This window comes from Cetorhinus maximus, chromosome 25 (assembly GCF_964194155.1).
Source record: "Cetorhinus maximus chromosome 25, sCetMax3.hap1.1, whole genome shotgun sequence".
Lineage (NCBI taxonomy): Eukaryota > Metazoa > Chordata > Chondrichthyes > Lamniformes > Cetorhinidae > Cetorhinus > Cetorhinus maximus.
Window position 1 is genome coordinate 12,271,777 of NC_135903.1, and position 23,625 is coordinate 12,295,401.

Sequence of the window (23,625 nt, forward strand, 5' to 3'; positions counted from 1 at the left end):
ACAGAATAAGGGGACACTCATTTCCAACAGATGCAAAGGAATTTCTTCTCTCAGAGGGTAGTGAATGTCTGGAATTCTCTACCTCAGAGAGTTGTGGAGGCTAGATCACTGAAAGTATTTAACGAGGATGTAGATTGATTTTTGAAAATGGGGGAGTTGAGGGCTCTGAGGAGTTTGCACGAAAGAGGAGTTGAGGCCTGGGGCAGATCAGCCATGATCTTATTCAATACTGGGCAGGCTAGAGGGGCCGAATGGCCTACTTCTGCTCCTTTTTCTTATGTTCTTATGAGGAGGTGGTAGGGGCAGGAACCCTCACAACATTTAAGTATTTAGATGAGCACTTGAAGCGCCATAGCATACAGGGCTATGGGCCAAGAGCTGGAAAATGGGATTAGAATAGATAGGTGCTTGACGGCCGGCACGGACACAATGGGCCGAAGGGCCTGTTTCTGTGCTGTAAAACTCTACATTTATGACCTGATGGAAGGTGGTAAGAGCAGAAGTCAATGGCAAACCACTGCAGTACTGCACCAGGCATAATCATGGACCAATCCAATGGTAGTCCATTGTCACCAATGCCCTCTTAGGGAATGGTACCTGGAAGGGAAAGGGAATTAACGGATAAAGTGGAGTTAAGGTAAGATTAAGTATGGTTTTATTGAAAGGCAGAACAGGCTTCAGTGGCCTACTCCTATTTCTGTTCTTAATTGAATGGGGGAGAGAGAAGTGCACAGAAACGGATGACGTTCGGGTGAGGGAGGGAAGTGCACATAAGTGGATGACGTTCGGGTGAGGGCGAGAAGTGCGCATAAATGGATGACGTTCGGGTGAGGGCGAGAAGTGCGCATAAATGGATGACGTTCGGGTGAGGGCGAGAAGTGCGCATAAATGGATGACGTTCGGGTGAGGGCGAGAAGTGCACATAAATGGATGACGTTCGGGTGAGGGCGAGAAGTGCACATAAATGGATGACGTCTGAAGCGCAAATGTTTATGACGCGATGCAGGGCGGGAACAGTGACGTCCTGGCGGCGGTTGGGCAGCAATGGCGGCGGCCCCGAGCCCGGAGGAGGCGGACGGCGGCGATGCCGATGTGTTCGACTCGAAGACCCACTGCCTGGAGCTGTCCCGCCGGCAGAACGAGCAGAGGAAGCGGGGCCTATTCTGCGACCTGACGCTGTCGGTGGGAGGCCGGGAGTTCCGCGCCCACCGCTCGGTCCTGGCCGCCGCCACCGAGTACTTCGAGCCGCTGCTCGGCGGCAACTTCGAGGAGTCGCGCTCGGAGCGGGTGGAGATGCGCAAATGGAGCACGGAGCCCGGGCCCGACCCCGACACGGTGGAGGCCGTCATCCAGTACATGTACACCGGCACCATCCAAGTCTGCACCGGCACCGTGCACGAGGTCCTCGAACTGGCCGACAGGTGAAGGCGGGAGAGCCAGAGCTCTACACTCATTGGTTATTGGGAATGGGGCCTCCCCTTTCATTGGCTGCTGGGGGTGGAGACTGTGCTGTCATTAGCCACTGGGAATGGGTCCCTCACTCATTGGCTGTTGGGAATGCGGGATCCCGTTCTGTCATTGGCCGTTGGGAATGGGGACTCCCCCGTTCTGTCATTGGTCGTTGGGAATGGGGACCCCCCCGTTCTGTTATTGGCCGTTGGGAATGGGGACCCCCCCCATTCTGTTATTGGCCGTTGGGAATGGGGACCCCCGTTCTGTCATTGGCCGCTGGGAATGGGGACCCCCGGTCTATCATTGGCCGCTGGGAATGGGGACCCCCGTTCTGTCATTGGCCAATGGGCATGGGAGGCCCATGCTGTCAGTGGTGGAAATGGGGATGGGAGGAAGGTCTCTGCCGCTATTAGACAGTGAGAATGGTGGAGCCCATGCTGCCATTGGTAATGGGGGGGCCCATGTCACTGTTGGCCATGGTGGGTAGTGTGGATCAGGGCAGCGAGGTTGGAGATGTGATCATAACATTTCAACACGCACCACATCCAGTTAATCATCTTCTGAGATGTAATCACTGATGTTATGTACTAAATGCCATGTAATCAGAGGACATGGGAGCTCTGCGATCATTGAGCATTCAGGATTGGGGAAAGTGCAAATCTTTTAATCTTTGCCATCCAACGTGGTCTCGCCACTCCCATCGTGTCAATCACAGATAAGGTCATCTTTGATCATATTCTTATACGACTCTCCAGCCTTGCTTCAAATATGGACAAAAGAGCTGATTTCCAGAGGTGAGATGAGAGTGACTGCCCCCATCCTCAAGTCTGCATTTGACAGAGTGTGGCATCAAGGAGCCCTAACAAAACTGGAGTCAATGGGAATCAGGGGGAAAACTCTCCGTTGGTTGGAGTCCTACCTAGCACAAAGGAAGATAGTTGTGTTGGAGGTCAATCATCTCAGCTCCAGGACATCACTGCAGGAGTTCCTAAGGGTAGTGTCCTAGGCCCAACTATTTTCAGCTGCTTCATCAATGACCTTCCTTCCATCATAAGGTCAGAAGTGGGGATGTTTGCTGATGATTGCACAATGTTCAGCACCATTCGTGACTCCTCAGCCACTGAAGCAGTCCATGTCCAAATGCAGCAAGACCTGGACAATATCCAGGCTTAGGCTGGCAAGCGGCAAGTAATTTTCATGCCACACAAGTGCCAGGCAGTGACCATCTCCAACAAAAGAGAATCTAACCATCGCCCCTTGGCGTTACTATCACTGAACCCCCTACTATCAACATCCTGGGGGTTACCATTGACCAGAAACTGAACTGGACTAGTAATATACATATACAGTGGCTACAAGAGCAGCCCAGAGGCTAGGAATCTTGTGACGAGTAACTCACCTCCTGTCTCCCCACGCCTGTCCACCATCTACAAGGCACAAGTCAGGAGTGTGATGGAATACTCCCCGCTTACCTGGATGAGTGCACCTCCCACAACACTCAAGAAGCTTGACACCGTCCAGGACAAAGCAATCCGCTTGATTGGCACCTCCACAAACATTCATTCCCTCCACCACTGACACACAGTAGCAGCGGTGTGTGCCATCTACAAGATGCACTGCAGGCATTCACCAAGGCTCCTTAGACAGCACCTTCCAAACCCACGACCACTACCATCCAGAAGGACAAGAGCAGCAGATAGATAGGAACACCGCCACCTGGAAGTTCCTCTCCAAGCCACTCACCATCCTGATTTGGAAATATATCGCCGTTCCTTCACTGTCGCTGGGTCAAAATCCTGGAAGCCTCTTCCTAACAGCACTGTGGGTGTAATTACACCACATGGACTGCAGCGGTTTAAGAAGGCAGCTCACCACTGCTTTCTTGAGGGCAGTTAGGGATGGGCAATGAATGCTGGCCCAGCTAGTGAAGCCCGCATCCCATGAATGAATGAATTAAAAAAACACCTCCCACCAAATCTTTCTTCCCCCTGTGTCTTCCCTTGGAAGAAAATCTTTCCCAATTCATTTACAGCTGTGATTTCAAATCTAACCTCTCCAACCTTTGACCCTGCATTCACTACAGCATTTCTGCAGCAAATAATTTTTCTCAGTTTTCTTCCCCATTAAAATAATCTCCCCTCTCACCCTGGCCAATCCCTGTTACAGTTTTCACCTTTGCTTCCCTTACCTCTCCAAAGCCTGTCCATAAGGCACAAGTCAGGAGTGTGATGGAATACTTTTTTATTCATTCATGGGATGTGGGGGTCGCTGGCTAGGCCAGCATTTATTGCCCATCCCTAATTGCCCTTGTTTAGAGGGCATTTAAGAGTCAACAACATTGCTGTGGGTCTGGAGTCACATGTTGGCCAGACTAGGTAAGGACGGCAGATTTCTGTCCCTAAAGGACATTCGTACTTGTCTGGATGAGTGCAGCTCCCACAACATCAAGAAGCTTGACACCATCCAGGACAAAGCATCCGCTTGATTGGCACCCCATCCACAAACATTCACTCCCTCCACCACCGACGCACAGTGGCAGCAGTGTGTACCATCTACAAGATGCACTGCAGGAATTCACCAAGGCTCCATAGACAGCACCTTCCAAACCCACAACCGTTACCGTCAAGAAGGACAAAGGCAGTAGATGCATGGGAACACCACCACTTGCAAGATCCCATGCAAGCCACACAGCACCCTGACTTGGAAATATATCGCTGTTCCCTCACTGTCACTGGGTCAAAATCCTATAACTCCCCCCCCACCCACCCCAACCACAACAGCACTGTGGGTGTAACTACACCACATGGACTGCAGCAGTTCAAGGCAACACACCGCCACCACCTTCTCAAGGGCAAATGGGGAGGGGCAATAAATGCTGGCACCCGCATCCTGTAAATGAATGAAAAAAAGTCCAAGGGAAGCAAACTTGAATGGATTTGATGGACAGCTGGTTTAGCCATTCACTACCAGATCTGCCCGGACCATGTAAAGCACTATTGGGTCCTGCTCTCATTTGTGAAACCTTTTTAGTCCAGGATTGTCCTGGAAAGCAAAGACAACCCTGCTTTTCTCTACTGCAAGCCATTTTCTTAAACTCCTCATCCCCTTTTTTTAACTTCCTTCTTGAGATGTGGGCACCCCAGGCATGGCCAGTATTTATTGTCTATCCCTAATTGCCCTTGGGAACGTGGTAGTGTGCCACCTTCTTGAACTGTTGCAGTTTGTATTGTGTAGTTACACCCACCGTGCTATTGGAGAGGGCGTTCCTGGGTTTTGACCCACTGATAGTGAAGGAATGGTGATTATACTTACAAGTCTGGATGATGAGTGACTTGGAGGGGAACTTGCTGGTGTAGTGTTCTCATGTATCTGGTGCCTTTGTGCTTCTAGATGGTAGAGGTCACAGGTTTGGAAGATACAGTTAGAGAAGTCTTAGCGAGTTGCTGTATAGCATCTTGTAAATTGTATACATAAATGTTACTGTGTGCTAGTGGCGTAGAGAGCGAATTTAAAGTTGGTTGATGGGGTGCCAATCAAGCAGGCTGCTTTGTCCTGGAAGGCATTGAGCTTTTTGAGTGTTGTTGGAGCTGCACTCATCCAGGCAAGTGGAGAGTATTCCATCACACTCCTGACTTGTGCCTTGTAGATGGTGGACAGTGTGAAGAATAACCATTTACCACAATTTGCTGTTTTCTGTCCTTAAGCCAACTTTTTAAATCCAAGTTGACTTTGACCCTCCTATTCCATGAGCCACAATTTTGTTAACCAGCCCTTTATGTGGTACTTTGTGAAATGTTTTCTTAAAATCCATATGGATAACATCCATTGCTTCACTGTTACCACATCAAAAAAATTCAATTAGATTAGTCAAGAAAGATCTGCCTTTTACAAACAATGTGACCTAACTCGGCATACTTCATTTTGGATAAGCAATTGAAGATAGTAATAACAGTTTGTGGGATGAGTAGGGCAGGTGCTGAGGTAGAGCTGGGCATCTTCAGAATACATGTGAAAGTTGACCCCATGCTTCCAGGTAGAATTGCCAAGGGTTAGCATCTAAAGGACCAAGGATGGGCACTCATGCGCCCATGTGGGTGTGGTTGGGGAAACCATTTGAGGTGAGAGGTCTGTTAGGACTGGAAGTAGAAGATAATGCACAGGAGGGTTGTGGGGGGGAAATATTTAAGGAGCCTGCAGTCAACAGCAGATGAGGAGGCTGTAATCGTATGAGTCGTTTGTACTGTCACTACAAACATGAGGCGTGTTTTTTGATTCCCTGTATTAATATTTCTGAATTACTTTTGGCGAAAATGGTTGTGTATGTGAACCTGATAAACCCTTTTTCCCACATTCAGGAACAAAGGATGAGTGCGTAGACCTCTGTGATGCTATGGAAGGAACTGTACAGGCCAGATATTTTACTGATGGCTGAAACCGAATCATTGCATACTCACTGCCAGAGCTAAACGGCAGCTTCTCTGTGGCAGCCAAGCAGACCTCGCCATTAGGCAGCCAGCACGCTTGCCACTCCCTATTCATAGCCCTCCAGTTTACTTTGCACTCATTTATTTTTATGTCTCCGGTCTTACTTCCTGGAGGCATGGAATGAAACTGCTTTGGTCTCTAACTCCTATTTCATGCAATATGAATTTTGTAGTAATTAATTTCAGAAAATGTTAAGCATGTGGTGTATTTGTTTTCAATGTACTCTCCATTAATGGCATTTACAAAATTTTCCAAAACTGCCATTTCCTTGTTCCAGGTTCCTCTTGCTCCAACTGAAGGAATTCTGTGGGGAGTTTCTAAAGAAAAAGCTAAACCTCACCAACTGTGTGGCAGTTCACAGTCTGGCCCACATGTACTCCCTGGACCAGCTGGCATTGAAAGCTGCAGACATGATCCGCAGGGACTTCTCCAAGGTGGTACAGGATGATGAGTTCTACACACTGCCTTTCCACCTGGTCAGAGATTGGCTGTCAGACTCTGAAATCACAGTGGACTCTGAGGAAGTTCTTTTTGAGGCTGTGGTGAAGTGGGTGCAGCGGAACCCGGAGGAGAGGGAGAAGCACTTCGAGGAGCTGTTCCAGTTGCTGCGGTTGCCTCAGATGAAGCCCACGTACTTAACCCGGATCATCAAATCTGAGCGGCTAGTGGCTGATAATGCCAGCTGCCTCAGGCTCGTTTCAGAAGCAGTGGAAGGTCATGCACTGAGGTCGGAGAATCTTCAGCCTGCCAACCTGGAGCACTGGGCGTCCCATGTTGTGTCATTCCAGCCTCGCTTTGGGCAAAACATGGATATTATTATGGTGGTGGGCGGTGTGTCAGAGGGTGGGGATTACCTGAGCGAGTGCGTAGGATACTTCATTGATGAAGATCGATGGGTAAATCTCCCCCACATTCACAACCATCTAGATGGCCATGCTATGGCCATCACAGACTCCCACGTGTACGTGGCTGGCTCCATGGAGCCTGGATTTGCAAAGACGGTGGAGAGGTACAGCCCAAACAGAAACAGCTGGGAGCAGGTTAACAACTTAATCACAAGGAAGCATTCCTTTGGCCTGTCGGCAGTTAAGCAGAACTTGTATAGCATCGGGGGACATGGGAATTTTAGCCCGGGTTTCAAAGATGTTGATGTTTACGAACCTGAACAGGACAGGTGGCACCACCTGGAGTCCGCTCCCAAAATATTACGGGATGTTAAAGCCATCAGTGTGGAAGATCGTTTTGTGTATGTCACCGCCCGCACCCCTGTGGATACCGATAACGAGGATGGATTGGAGACAATAAATGCAAAGTATGATACTGACACGAGACAGTGGCAGGATGTGGAATCTCTGCCGCTCCTTGATAACTACTGCGCCTTCCAGATGGCTATTGCGGCCACAAACTTTTACCACACAGCCTCCTGCTGCCCCAAGTGTTACCCTGTGACAGACGGTGAAGCAAAGCAGAAAATCTCCAGCATGACAGCTGATGAAATCCTGGAGAGCTTACCACCCGAAGTGCTGAGTATTGAGGGGGCGGCGATTTGCTACTTCCGTGATGATGTCTTCATAATCGGTGGCTGGAAGAACAGTGATGACATGGACAAGCAGTATCGAAAGGAGGCATACCGCTATTGTTCAGAGAGGAAGCGCTGGATGCTGCTGCCTCCCATGCCCCAGCCACGATGCCGAGCAACCGCTTGCCATGTGAGGATACCTTACAGGTACCTATATGGAGCTCAAAGGTACCCAATGCCACAGAACCTGGCCAGGCAGCGAGAACGGCTGCAGCAGATGCAGCAGTTGCATCGGCGATCTCTAAGCCTCAGGCGGCAGCTGCAACCTCAAGTCGAATGTTAACCAGAAGCACTTCTGGGGATGGGGGTTTTGGTGAGAAACCTCCTCCAAAAATTCCAGAACAAGTCTGATTCTCCTCCGCTTAATATAATTTTGAGGTCAGTGCTAACTAGAATTCCTGCCCCTCCAAACATAAACTGCCGTGACAATACAGATTATATAGGCAGTTGAAAGTGGGGGGCAGTGTGTTGGGGGAAGAGTCTTCATACTCAACTGTTCTGTAATGGAAATAAGGGTCAGTGTCACAGCCAAATGGGCTGTATCAGATATCAAATGAGACTTGAACTTCATATGTTTTTCTCTCTCTGGGTTTTGCCATGCAAAAGACAAATATTCCAGAAACTATGGGGTTAAACCACTTTAGGACGGCTCACTGCATCCAGACTCTTTGGTTTCTTTTTTCCAAAATGTTGCTTCTTCCCATGCCACACTTCATCTCCAGCTAAGTGGTAGATGTGTACTATGTTTTCAATCAATATCTTGCTTTGGTGTTATCCATGTAACATTTCACTTTTTTATGTTTTTCACTTCTTCATCCCTTGTTGAGACCAATTTTTATCTCTTGTTCCATAAACCCCACGTTTATTTAAATGTGCAAAAATTCCAATTTTCTTAATATGAGGCAGCAGAGGGAACCTATCCTGTTGAGCCATAATAATTTCCTGAGGATGTCACTCAATTATTTGGACATGGCCACTTCTTCTCGCTCCACTCTTATGTGGTTGTGTGACAGCTTTCCTCTGTATCTGTTCTGATCAAAAATGATAACGATGGAAAACTGGGGAGCCAGTCTGATAGATTCCATTCTGCATGGTGCCTGTGAGCACATGGAACCAAGCCTTGGAGTGATCTAGAACTTATTGGGGGAACATTAGGGGTAAATTTGTTGGATCTAAACTTTAATAAAATAGCACAATTGACATGGAGACCTAGATAATTTGCTCTGGGTTTTCCAGTCATAACCCACTAAAAGGAATGGGCACAAGTCAACAATTGGAAAACCTACGCCAGATACTAACCAGCATAGGATTCCCTGAGCACTTTGGTTATTGCAGAAAGCACTTTAAACTGATGCTGTTAACTTGAACAGAGCACACAGTGAGCACCATTACTATTAAACCACACTATGATTAAACCTCCTGGAGGTGGTTTCCATTTTAAGCTTGCCCTTTAAAAGTACTTGTCATTCTGTCATGATTGGCTTTTTAGTTTTGACCATACTATAGATCAGTGAATACCGACTGATTCACTAGTCCAGGAACCTGGTATCTGGCCTGATAGGGTATCGATTACATCTTATCTTTGGCTTTCAATTTGAGCTGTGCGGGGAAGAGCCCAACTTTCTACTTAAGGGTTTTGACAGAGTTACAATTGAACAATTTTGGATTGGACGGGGTAACTGACTGACAGGGTGACTGCCCTGAATGATTATTTGCAGACCCATGCCATCTTTTCTGTTTCTCCCTTTTATTTCCTACACTTAGTCACAGTTGGGAGTTATGATGAACTCAGTTTTTATACATTGCTTTGGATTCAGTAGCATTTTTGTGTTACATTTATATTTCAATGAACTCTTGTACCCTGTTCTAATTGATCAAGACTCCCTTCAGACTTCTGAACTGTGAGCTTTGATTAAGATGAAACATAATCCCCTTGCTCTTCCTTGTTCCTTACAATGCACAAGGAGAAACTACCCCACCAACTCCTTTTGTGTAACCTATTTAAGCACTTTGTTCCCACAGTTGCTAATTAAAAATCTAGAAAACATAGAAATATAAGGATGTTAACTAGTTCTCTGTCATACCAATCAGTTATGTTTTCAAGGTGTAGTGAAGATTGTCGTTAGAACATAGCTTTTAGTTGCAGTGTCTCCCATGGTGCTGTCACTTTCTGCTGTACTGTGTATATATGTTGCACTGTGTATATATGTACCCTGACTTGTATGACCATTAGATTCTGAGATGTATTTTCCCTGTATAGATCTATATATTTCCATTCTGTGTATGAAGCTATCCTCAAAGGAGGGAGAGGCCTAAATTTAAACTGGCCAGCCTAATTTCTGTATCAGAAGTCACTTTGTTTTAAGTAGTGTAAGTAGTTCAAGTAGAAGATTTAATTTGTGTTTTGTAAATGTATTTGTAAGATGACTTGGCAAAGCAGTTTTAACATGCAAATAAGAGTGTATGGTCATGCCTTTGTTTTGGGGCTATGGGCCATTCTTTCACCAGCCTGTCTGACAGGGCTGTTGTCTTTTGGGGAGTATGTCCTGCAGATGACACACTGCCTGCACAGTTCCTTTTTTTCCTGAATGAAACTTTTATAAATTCACTTTGATGTACAATTGGTGATGTCCCAATGTTTGTTCATGGCAACTGGTTTCCAAAGCTGAAGGTTTTTTGTGCTGCACCATTCGCCATTTTTATCGTGATGCTCAGGCTGCCGCAGGAACCTAACACTAAACCCCACAGTAGGGCTGACACCAAGGAACCAGGTTTTACACTGCTGGTATTTCTCCCTCTGTTCAAATTTTAAATTAAATAATAACCACAAATATCCGTAGTCACTAGGCTTGTTTAGTATATGTACCCTCTCAAAGATAGGATAGTACATAAGCCCGTATACTTTAGTGTTATGTTATACTCTGCTTGTCAGACACTGGTAGTGTGAATTAATCTAATATTTTGCTTCACTACCAGTGGCCCACCTGTAACTTCAGAATGCTCTCTACATTCATGAGCCAGTTTGGAAGGATGGGTTTGGTAATTGTCTTACAGAGGCATGCATAACTTCATGTTCTCTCCATTACACTTTTTACTGAAACCGTTGTGAACTCCATGGCCACTGTGTCAGTCTTCATGCACAACTCGAGTGATCCTGGACTTGGATTTCTTCCTCCATGCACCAAATTATATTCATACTATCGGACAGGCACATAGCCATCTGGAGCTAATGCTGGTGACTCAGTTGAGAGTATTATTCAGAGAGTTCCATTCACTGTGATGTGACCTGTTGAGTGGGGAATTTCTGCCCTGGAAAAGCCATGCATGAGCATTGTCCGCACAAGTGATCTAGCTCACGTGCTGACCTGTCAGCCCAACTTATGCTGTCCAAAGGTAAGGTTCTGGGCCAGAGGAGAAAGATTCCAATTCCATTTGTCCAACCTCAAATATTATTGCTTTGTGCAGTTTGAAACCAGGCTCTGGTGTCCTTTTATGTACTGAAATACTCTGTGCTAATGAGGCATTTTACTTTTAGATTCAGCACATGCAGTGTCACAAGCAGTGGTAAGTGATACATCAGCATGGTTTAATAGGAGAGGTGTTCTGCCTGTTTAGCATGGAGCACTGAACAAAATGAGAAATGTTTTGCTACCCCTCACTTTATAATCCCTAAGGAAGTTCAAGCTTCAGTAAGATTGTGTTTCCTTCAAGTTTAACCTCCAGCATGAAGTCTTGCCTGCAAACAGTCCAGTACAGTGGCCTCTTGTCATTTATAACATCACATCCTATTACAATGTGGATTTGAAAAAAGTCTTGTTTTTAATGTGTCTAATTGCACCTCAGAAATCCCTCAAAGCATTTCATGTTCACTTTTGGAGTGAATTTTAACTATTCTGTTTGAAAAAAAATGGCTGTCATTGGAGTGTACAGCAAGATCCCAATAGCAAGCATGACTTGAAATGCCAGTTCATTGGTGATCAAGGATAGACTGCCTTTGATTTTAACATCCTTCGATGATGTAAGAAAACAATGGGTAGCTGTAGAAGCATCACTTTATTAGGAGTGAGGATCACTTAAATTGGTTTTTAGTTACCGGTTTTAATATGATGCAACCCTTGACACTCCTACCATGTCCTTGATATTGGCAGCTCGGCCATAGGGGATATCTGGTCATCTAATGGCACCGCATTGTGCAAACTCTGGGCATTTTATACACCCCTGTGATCTTGTGTCCAAGTTAACACATGAGTAGAGTGAAATCTACTCTCTTTCTGCACTGAATGATGAGATGTACAGAGCCTGGCCTGGGCCAGTGAGGAGAACATCAGAGCATGTCCTAAATAACTTGCCTCTATTAACATCCACACGTTATGATTGGCTCGTTGAATATTATAACATTTGATTTCTCTATGGACTCACTCTTCATACAGTGCCCCCTGGGCTGCCTCTCTTGGACAGTATTTTTAATATTCTTTTAAATTTATTAATAAACAACAAGATGCTTAATATGGACACGCATGCTGCTGGCATTTCCCATTCTGCTGTTCCAAAGTGCAAAATTAGCAGAGCTAAATCTGCATCAGTACTTTGTTCAAAGACTAACCTTATGTGTTTGTTTAGAGGTTGGAAGTAGGGGGGACAGTGTGATGGCTCCCAGTTATGTTTGGCTGCCACATTCTTGGACTGCACCAATTTCTTTCATTAGTTTACTGACTTCCTGTTTCCTTTGCTGATCTGTATATTTTTATTTGTTAAATATTTTTACTTACTCAGCCCTTTCTTGGTTATTTCACTCCCATTATTTGTCAGAAACACGCTGAGGAATGATGCTAAGATGCACGTCATTTCAAGCAAAGCAGATTTCACTATCCGTGCGTGTGTATGTGAATTGTATGGGGTTTTATCTCCCTCTGCTTAAGGAGATGGAGCGTTTTGCTACTATGTACAGAGGGAGGGGAGTGAGGTAAGGAAAGAGTTTGAATTCTAACATAGACTGGTTTGAACTCTGAGCATTGTGTACTGTCTTGTACTCAAACATGAGGTCTGTTCCAGTTTGTCTTCATCATTGTTGTGTATTCCTGTTGCTTTTTTTTTAAAAAAAAAAGCTTTGTCTAAGTGGATTTTTTTCCCAACTCTGAAGTGCATTTGTGCAGTTGGCTGGGCACAGTGTGATTGTGACTTGCATTGAATTAAAGGGGATAGTGGAAGGAGGATCTTTCAAATAGAAGGGAATGTGCTTTTCTGCCTGACTCCATTTCGAACATTCACTAGCAAGGTTGCCCAGACTTGACAAATTAATTCTAATGTGCACATGCATGTTTACTGTGTGTTCAGCAATGTGATAGTCATCCACTTTTGTTTTTCTAAAATATTATACGGTAGCTTGTCAATAAAGGAAGAGTTTAAGTTTACCATGAATTATGTGTGTTTGCTTTCTGTACAGGGGCTGGTGATAGTAATGTGCTCAGTTGATATAATAACAATTAAATCTCAACTACCTGTTTCACTACCGTATCTGGGATTGATTAGCATAGGTCAGATTATCCAACTCTTAGGAGATGAGGCAAAATATCTGCAACGCCCAGAGTGTGGAACACATAGTGGCACAGTATTGCAAGATCTATAGGACCACCATCCTCTCAGCCCTCACTTTTTCCTTCCGATGACCCTGTCAGCCCCGGGACATCGCTGCAGGAGTTCCTCAGGGTAGTGTCCTAGTCCCAGCCATCTACAGCTGCTTCATCAATGACCTTCCCTCCAACATAAGGTCAGAATTGGGGATGTTTGTTGATGATTGCACAGCGTTCAGCACTACTTGGTCTGCTTCAGTGTTTGAAGAGTCGCGTGTCCATATGCAGCAAGACCTGGACAATATCCAGGCTTGGGCTGTTGATAAGTGGCAACTAACATTTGCGTCACACAAGTTCCAGGCAATGACCAGCTCCAACAAGAGCAAATCATAAGAGCATAAGAAATAGGAACAGGAGTAGACCATTCAGCCCCTCAAGCCTGCTATGCCATTCAATAAGATCATAGCTGATGATCTTGTGTTTCGATTTCCACATTCCATCTAACCCCAATAACCTTTGATTCCCTTGCCTAACAATAATCTATCTACCTCTGCCTTAAAAATATTTAATGACCCCGCCTCCACCATCTTATGAGGCAGAGAATTCCAAAGTCACACAACCCTTTGAGAAAAAATTTCTCATCTCTGTCCTAAAAGGGCAACCTCTAAGTTTAAAACAGTGCCCCCTAGTTCTGGACTCACCCACAAGAGGAAACATCCTTACGACGTCAAAGCTGTTCAGGATCTTGTATACTTCAATCAAATCACCCCTCACTCTTCTAAACTTCAGTGGAAACAAGCCCAGACTGTGCAACCTTTCCTCATTAGACAACCCACTCATTCCAGGTATCAATCTAGTAAACCTCCTTTGAACCGCCTCCAATGCATTTACATCCTTCCTTAAATAAGCAGAGCAAAACTGCACACAGTATTCGAGGTGAGGCCTCACCAATGCCCTGTATAACTGAAGCATCCTTACTTTTATGTTCAATCCCTCTCGTAAGAAAGGATAGCATTCCATTAGCCTTCTTAATTAGTTGCTGTAACTGCGTGCCAACTTTTTGTGACTCACGTACTAGAACATCTGGATCCCTCTGCACCTCAGAATTATGCAGCCGTCCTCCACTTAAGTAGTACTCTGCATTTTTGTTCTTCCTGCCAAAGTGAACAACTTCACATTTTCCCACATTAAACTTCATTTGCCAGATCTTTGCCCACTCACTCAACCTATCTATAATCCATCTGCAACCTCCTCATGTCCTCTTCACAACATACTTTCCTACCTATCTTTGTGTCATCTGCAAATTTAGCTACCATGCTTTCACTCCTCTTGTCTAAGTCATTGATGTAAATCGTAAAAAGTTGAGGACCCAGTACTGACCCCTATGGGATGCCACTCGTCACATCCTGTCAATCAGAAAAAGATCCATTTAAGCATACTCTCTGCTTTCTGCCAGCCAGCCAATCTTCTATCCATGCTAATATGCTACCCACTACACCATCCTTTTAATTTTCCATAATAATCTTTGATGTGACATCTTATCAAATGCCTTCTGGAATCCAAGCATAGTATGTCTACAGGCTCCCCTTTATCCCTGTGCATATTACTCCTTCAAAAAGCTCCAATAAATTGGTTAAACATGATTTTCCTTTCACAAAACCATGCTGGCGCTTCCCAATTGCCTTGAGCTTTTCTAAGTGCCCAGTTATAACCTCCTTAATGATCGAATCTAATAACTTCCCCTTGACAGATGTCAAGCTAACTGGCCTATAGTTTCCTGTTTTCTGCCTCCCTCCCTTCTTGGATAGGGGGGTTATATTTGCTACTTTCCAATCTGATGGAACCTTTCCAGAATTTAACGAATTTTGGAAAATTAACACCAGCACATCGACATCCTCATTAGCCACCTCTTTTAAGACCCTAGGATGTTGTCCATTGGGATCCAGAGACTCGCCAGCCTGCAGCTCCATCAATTTTCTCAGTACTGCTTCTCCAATGATTTCAATTCCACCAAGTTCCTTTCTCCCATTCATCTGATTTTCAGTTATTACTGGAATGCTTTTTGTATCCTCTATAGTGAACACAGAAGCAAAAATCAAACCATCTCCCCTTGACAATCAATGGCATTAAAATTACTGAATCCCTCACTATTGTTACGACTGGGATGGGAGGAGTGCATGTATGATCTAGCCCCACTACTCTGCAGGCTGTATTATTAATTTATAAGTTTAATTTTCTCACCAAAATAGCCAATCACCTATTTCCTTTACTGGTGGCCAGAATAAAAGAATCTTCAACCAGACTTCTTTCAGTAAACTCAGAACGATTGTTTATTATAAAACAAAACTTCTTTTTAACACGTTGCAAGTCCCGGTTAACACAATAGTAATCGGAAAGTATAACTATCTATCTCTTTCTAAAGAATTCCCCAGCACGCACGCACGCACACAGACAAACAGACAGAGTCTCTCTGCAGGGAAGGGCTTTAGAGGATAAGCATTAGAAAATAAAGGGTAAAGTTTGCAGGGTCTCTACACTGTTGACCTGGAGTTCCCTCATGTAAAGACCGGTGGGCGTCTGGAAGTTCTCACCAACTGGTCTCAGCTTTATAGGTCCAAATGCAGACCAGGTACACCCAGATGAGGGTTCTCTGACTACAGGTTATACCCATACACAATTTTAGGCAAGGTAGAGAGAGAGAGCCAGTTAGGGCAGCCTTCCTTCCTCAGCTTGTTCCCCAACTAGGCTGCCTTCAAAACCATCAGGTTCACAACTTAAATTTTTTTTCTCTCTCCCATGTGATTTCTAGCAAGTCTTTGTTTTTCTTTGGTTTTTTTCCCTATCAATTAATGTGATTACAGTTCAAAACAAACAACCAGATCTTCCACAAGTACAATAAAGGCCAAGTGATTTCTTGGAAGAAGCCTGCTTGTTGACAGTTCCAGAATGAACTTATGACCTTTTTTAAAAAAAAAAATCCCAGGTCAGTATCCAAACGTATAGATAATACCAGGTCCTTCCATTTTGCAAAAGTAAAATTCAGTCTTGAGAGATATGATTCTAACATGCCTCTGCCTTTAAGAGATGAAATACCATTTCCAAATGTATTTCATCGCATAGTATACAGAAAAAGATATGTACAACATATATAACAATTCAAACATGCACTCACTCAGCATTCACTCCTTATACAGTTTTCTCAATTTCTTGGTTTTTCAGACAATTTTAAATAAAATTACATTCTTGATAATGCATCAGCAATTATATTATCTTTTCCAGCAATATGAGCAATTTTTAAGTTATAAGGCTGTATTAGCAAGCTTCATCGGAATAGTCTGTCATTCTGAGTCTTAAATTTTTCCACAAAGGCCAAGGGATTATGGTCAGTATATACTAGGGTTTCTTTACAGCCATGATTGATATATACCTCAAAATGTTAAGAGCCAGTAACAACCCCAGGGCTTCCTTTTCTATTGTAGAGTACCCCTTTTGTCACCAATTTAATTTCTTCAAAAAGTACCCCACTGGCTTCCCTATGTCCGATTCATCTTCCTGCATTAAAACCGCACCCATCCCCAAGTCACCAGCATCGATTACCACCTTGAAGGGTTTAGCGAAATTAGGGGCAGCAAACACCAGTTCATTAGTTAGGATTGCCTTCAGCTTCTCAAAAGCTATCTGGCACTCTCTTGACCATACTACCTTGGCCTTCTTTTGCAATAAATCCATTAGTGGAGCAGCTATTATGCTGAAGTTTGGCACAAATTTACAGTAGAAGCCGACATCCCTAAAGATCTCATGATTTCCTGTTTAGTTTTAGGGACAGGGAATTCCATCAAAGCTTGTGCTTTTGCTGTTCTTGGCAACACTTGTCCTTGCCCGACAATATACCCTAGATATGTTACTTGCACTTTCGTGAACTCACTCTTGGCAAGGTTTATTACTAGATCTGCCAACTGTAATTGTTCAAATAGTGCTTCCAGCTGTTTTAGGTGGTCTTTCCATGTGTTTCTGTAAATCAATACATCATCCAAGTAAACTACAGAGTTAGTAATATTAGTGATCACTTGATTCATTCGTTTTTGGAAAGTGGCTGTAGCATTTTTTAGTCCGAATGGCATTTCTCAACATTGGTATAGCCCACTTGGCTTGACAAAAGCCAATAACTCCTTAGCTCGTGACATTAAAGGTACTTGACAATATCTTTTCAACGAATCTATCTTAGTGAGGAATGTGGCACTGTCGAGCCTGTCAATACAATCTTCTAAACGAGGGATTGGGTAGGAATCTGTTTTTGTTGCTGCATTAATTTTCCTATAATCTATTCAGAATCTGGTTGACCCAACAGGTTGCGAACTCCAACTGCTTTGACTAGGCTCAATTAGGTGATTTTCTAACATATATTGAATTTCTGCTGTCACTTGAGCTTTGTTCCTCTTGACTTAAATGATAAGGATGTTGCTTTATAGGTGAAGATTCCCCTACCTCCACATCATGCATGTCTAAAGTTGTACCTCCTGGTTTGTCCCTAGAGGTTTCTTTAAATTCGGTAAGTAACCTTATAGATCCCCTCGTCGTCCTACCTTTAAGTATGAAAATACAGTGTCTAACTGTCATAATATTTCAGTGTTAGCTAACCGAGTAGGATAAGAGGCTCGATTTGTGGGTTACGTAAATCTCCTTCCGCCTCACTCACTGTCCCTTTCGTCCTCCACTGTCCCTACTATCTGACATACCTGCTCCTTTTTATCTTCCCCCCTACGACGGTATTGTTTTAACATATTGATATGACATACCCAATTCTTTTTCCTGCAATATAGGGTGTCTATCAAATAATTTACTTTACCAACCCTCTTGTTTACCTTGTATGGACTACTGAACCATGCTTTCAGAGGCTCCCCCTGTAAAGCCAATAACACTAACACTTCATCCCCTGGTTGTAATGTTCGGGTCACAGATTGCTTATCTGCCCATCCCTTCATCTTTGAGAAACTTTAAGACTTTGCAGGCCCCGTGAGCTGCTCCTGGAACACAGACACAAAATCTAACATAGGGGATTTGTCCCGCTCTCCTAAAGATTTATCCTTGATTAATTTCAGAGGAGGTCTTGTCTTGTGTCACTAAACTAATTCAAAAGGGCTAAAACCAGTAGAATTTCGGGTAGCAAATAAAAGAAAATCTAGTCCTTTGTTCCAATCATGGGGATGTTCGTGACAATATGCTTTAATCATTGTTTTGAGGGTTTGATGGTACCTCTCTAAAGCTTGCTGTGTGTGTGGATGATATTCTGTGGATTTTAACTGTTTTATACCCAAACTCATGTTGTGAAAAAATTTAGACATAAAATTGGACCCTTGGTCCAACTAGATCTCCATCAGTCACCCGTATCGAGTAAAAAATTGGGTTTACTTTTTCACTACCACCTTAGCCGTAATTGTTCTTAAAGAGATGGCCTCTAGAAATCGAGTTGTCATATCCATAATAGTAAGGATATACTGGTGTCCTGCTTTCGTTTTTGGTAATGGTCCCACATGGCTCCTCAAAAACTGTTATGGGAATTAAGGGTGCCGGTTTGATTGTATAAGACCATAAGACATAGGAGCAGAAATTAGGCCATTCGGCCCATCGAGTCTGCTTCGCCATTCAATCATGGCTGATAAGTTTCTCAACCCCATTCTCCCGCCTTCTCCCCGTAACCTTTGATCCCCTTACCAATCAAGAACCTATCTATCTCGGTTTTAAATACACTCAATGACCTGGCCTCCATAGCCTTCTGTGGCAATGCATTCCATAGATTCACCACTCTCTGGCTAAAGAAGTTTCTCCTCATCTCTGTTCTAAAAGGTCTTCCCTTTACTCTGAGGCTGTGTCCTTGGGTCCTAGTCTCTCCTACTAATGGAAACATCTTCCCCACGTCCACTCTATCCAGGCCTTTCAGTATTCTGTAAGTTTCAATCAGATCCTCCCTCATCCTTCTAAACTCCATCGAGTATAGACCCAGAGTCCTCAAACGTTCCTCATATGTTAAGCCTTTCGTTCCTGGGATCGTTCTCGTGAACCTCCTCTGGACCCTCTCCAGGGCCAGCACATTCTTCCTGAGATACGGGGCCCAAAATTGCTCACAATATTCTAAATGTGGTCTGACCAGAGCCTTATAAAGCCTCAGCAGCACATCCCTGCTTTTATGTTCTAGTCCCCTCGAAATAAATGTCAACATTGCATTTGCCTTCCTAACTACCGACTCAACCTGCAAGTTAACCTTAAGAGAATCCTGGACTAGGACTCCCAAGTCCCTTTGCACTCCAGATTTCTGAATTCTCTCCCCATTTAGAAAATAGTCTATGCCTCTATTCTTCCTCCCAAAGTGCATGACCTCACACTTCCCCACGTTGTATTTCATCTGCCACTTCTTTGCCCATTCTCCTAACCTGTCCAAATCCTTCTGCAGCCTCCCCGCCTCCTCAATACTACCTGTCCCTCCACCTATCTTTGTATCATCTGCAAACTTAGCCAGGATGCCCTCAGTTCCTTCATCTAGATCATTAATGTATAAAGTTAAAAGTTGTGGTCCCAACACTGACCCCTGCGGAACTCCACTAGTCACCGGCCGCCATCCTGAGAAGGACCCCCTTATCCCCACTCTCTGCCTCCTGCCAGACAGCCAATCTTCTATCCATGCTAGTACCTTGCCTCTAACACCATGGGCTCTTATCTTACTGAGCAGCCTCCTGTGCTGCACCTTGTCAAAGGCATTCTGGAAGTCCAAGTAGATAACATCCATTGGCTCTCCTTTGTCTAACCTACTCATTAACTCCTCAAAGAATTCTAACAGATTTGTCAGGCATGACCTCCCCTTGATGAGACCATGCTGACTTTGCCCTCTACCATGCACTCCCAAGTACTCTGAAATCTCATCCTTAATAATAGACTCTAAAATCTTACCAACGACCGAGGTCAGACTAATCGGCTTGTAATTTCCCGTCTTTTGCCTCACTCCCTTCTTAAACAGGGGGGTTACATTAGTGATTTTCCAGTCCTCTGGGACCCTCCCTGACTCCAGTGATTCCTGAAAGATCACCACTAACTCCTCCACTATCTCTTCAGCTATCTCCTTCAGAACTCTGGGGTGTAATCCATCTGGTCCAGGTAATTTATCCACCTTCAGACCTTTCAGTTTTCCTCGCACCTTCTCCTTGGTAATGGCCACCATACTCACCTCTGACCCCTGACTCTCTTGAACTTTGGGGATGTTACTCGTGTCTTCCACATGAAGACTGACGCAAAGTACCTATTCAGTTCCTCCACCATTTCTTTGTTCCCCACTACTACTTCTCCAGCGTCATTTTCCAGCGGCCCAATGTCCACTTTTGCCTCTCTCTTACCCTTTATATATCTAAAAAAACTCTTGCAATCTTCTTTTATATTACTGGCTAGTTTACCCTCATATTTAATCTTCTCCCTCCTTATTTCTTTTTTAGTTGTCCTCTGTTGGTTTTTGTAGGCTCCCCAATCCCCTGGTTTCCCACTGTTCTTCACCGCATTGTATGCTTTCTCTTTAGCTTTTATGCTGTCCCTGACTTCCCTTGTCAGCCATGGTTGCCTCGTCCTCCCTTTAGTATGCTTTTTCTTCCTAGGGATGAATTTTTGCTGTGTCTCCCAAATTACTCCCAGAAACTCCTGCCATTGCTGTTCCACTGTCTTTCCTGCTAGGCTCATCTCCCAGTCAATTCTGGCCAGTTCCTCCCTCATGCCTCTGTAGTTGCCTTTATTCAACTGTAATACCGTTACATCTGATTCCAGCTTTTTCCTCTCAAATTGCAGGGTAAATTCTATCATATTATGGTCACTTCCTCCTAAGGGTTCCTTCACCTTAAGCTCCCTTATCAAATCTACACATCACTAAACCTAGAATTGCCTGTTCCCTAGTGGGCTCCACCACAAGCTGCTCCAAAAAGCCATCTCGTAGACATTCCACAAATTCCTTTTCTTGGGATCCATTACCAACCTGATTTTCCCAGTCTACCTGCATATTGAAATCCCCCATGATCACTGTAGCCTTTCTTACACGCCTTTTCTATCTCCTGGTGTATCTTGTGCCCCACATCCTGACTACTGTTCGGAGGCCTGTACGTAACTCCCATTATGGTTTTTTAACCTTTGCAGTTCCTCAACTCTACCCACACAGATTCTACATCATCTGACCCTACGTCATTTCTTGCTATCGATTTAATTTCATTTCTTACTAACAAAGCAACCCACCCCCTCTGCCAACCTGCCTATCTTTTCGATAGGATGTATATCCTTGGATATTTAGCTCCCAGTCCTGATCCCCTTGCAGCCATGTCTCCGTGATGCCCACCACATCATACCTGCCAATTTCAATCTGCGCCAGAAGCTCATTTATCTTATTTCGTATACTGCGTGCATTCAGATACAACACCTTCAGTCCTGTATTTCCCGTCCCCTTTCTCATTGTCGTCCCTTTATCTGATGTGCTTGAAGTTAGATTCCTAGCCCTTTCCAAACACTCTGTCCTATTTTGTGTTCTGGAGACTTTAATAGCCTCTTCTGGGCTCTCCTTTCTTTTCAGTTTTTTCATAATTTTCCATGAAGTTGAATCCACCCCCTGCTAACCTGCTGCTTTGTTTCCCATTAGTCATACTTCTTGGAGTTTTACCCTTCCCTCCCCCCCACTTTCTAATTTAAAGTCCAGTTGACCATCCTATTTACCCTTTTCGCTAGAACATTTGTCCCAGATCGGTTCAGGTGGAGACCGTCCCAACGGTACAGATCCCTCCTGTTCCAATACTGACGCCAGTGCCCCACGAAATGGAACCCCTCTTTCCTGCACCACTCCTTTAGCCACGTGTTTACTTCCCTTATTCTAGCATCCCTATGCCAATTTACATGTGGCTCGGGTAGTAATCCGGTGATTATAACCCTTGAGGATCTATTCTTTAATTTAGTTCCTAGTTCCTGATAATCCCCAAACAGCTCCTCTTTCCTAGTCTTACCTATGTTATTTGTCCCGACGTGGACCACAACAACTGGATCCTCGCCCTCCTTCTCCAATATCCTTTCAAGCCAGTCAGAGATGTCTCTCACCCTGGCACCGGGCAGGCAACATACCATGCGGGACTCTCGATCCTGCTTACAAAGGAAGCTATCAATTCCCCTAATTATAGAATCCCCAACAACTACCACTTGTCTTTTTGCTCCCCCCTCTTGAATGGCCTCCTGTGCCACGGTGCCGTGGTCAGCTGGCTCATCCTCCCTACAGCCCTGTTCCTCATCCACACAGGGAGCAAGTACCTCGTACCTGTTGGCCAAGGTCAAGAGTTGAGGTTCCTCTGTTCCTGAACACAGGATCCCTCTACCTGCCTCACTTGCAGTCACACCCTTCTGACCCTGACCACTGACGTTGTGGTTTACCTACCCATCTGGCACGTTTTACAAAACTACACGATGCCCTTGTGAGAATCTGGCCAGCAAAAATGTTGGTTTATCTGCATTTGAGTTTTCCATATCCCTACATGTCCTGCCAAGGAATTTCACGTCCTATCCGTAATATCTCTTTACGATATTTGGGCAGTACCACTACCTGATGGACAGTCATTCACTCTACATCTGCTGGCCAATGAGAAGGTCTCCGCTTCCTCATTAGTATCCCATTTTAAATGTAATAGCATTCTGGAACTTCCTCTACCTCAGCTTCAGTATGGGCTGATTGTGCTATCTTACTTAACTCCAGATCGGCTTGTTGAGCCCCAACCAGAGAAGATTTATTAAATATCTCTTGGATTATCTAAGTCTTTAAAGAAAGTTTCAGCTAACCAAATATCTGTTTGTGGTATCACTTTGACCTCCGATGATGGATCTTGCTTAGCCATTGCTCGAGTCATCACACATGAGGGAAAGATTCCTGGAACCTTTTCCTGTAACTGCTCCATCTCTAACCTCACTTGGGCTTTCTGTAATTATGGGAGAAACTATTACGTTAACTCCAACTAAATAATTTCCCAGGAGTAAATCAACTCCATCCACAGGTAACTTCTGAACAACCCCTACCGTCACCATCCCAGACAATAGGTCACACTCCAGGTGCACCCTGTGCAAAGGTAGGGGTATGTACTCCCCACCAATACTATTTATTAAAACTTTGGCTTTTAATGCGCTTTCTGGTGGAAAAGTTATGCCTTCCCCCAGCAAAAGTGTTTGCATGGCTCCTGTGTCTCTTGATATTATAGGTTTAGCTATCTCATTTGAGGGATAAGGGGTTACTTTTCTCCTCAACAAAAATTCTTTATAACTCTCCTGTATCTTATTCACCTCTCCTGAACTCACAGCAGTGTTCACACTTGTTTTCACAGCTGCAGTTAACACTACAACTTGATTGGTTTTACTTTCAGTCAGGATTCCTTTTCCTGAATTGCCCTTGCATACCCCAATAAGTCCCATGGATTTCCCGCACAACTTCCAGCAATTGGCATGAACGTGTTCCACTTTGTTACAATGGAAACACTTAGGCCTTCGAATATC

The 23,625-nt window shown here is 44.4% G+C and overlaps 1 protein-coding gene across 2 annotated transcripts in view; it reads left to right on the top strand.

Moving 5' to 3' along the window:
• The first annotated feature begins 1,027 nt into the window (after nucleotides 1-1,027).
• Nucleotides 1,028-23,625, top strand: part of klhl11 (kelch-like family member 11) — a 51,533-nt gene continuing 28,935 nt past the window's right edge. The window contains exons 1-2 of one of the 2 annotated variants that reach the window (XR_013573395.1): nucleotides 1,028-1,421; nucleotides 6,215-11,080. Coding sequence is in view for 1 of the 2 variants with exons in the window: in XM_078529466.1 (XP_078385592.1) it covers nucleotides 1,045-1,421; nucleotides 6,215-7,799 (1,962 nt within the window). In the remaining variant the exon portion in view is untranslated. Of the gene's footprint in view, nucleotides 1,422-6,214; nucleotides 12,928-23,625 lie in introns of those variants that run through there. The other variant, XM_078529466.1, reaches the window with a different exon arrangement.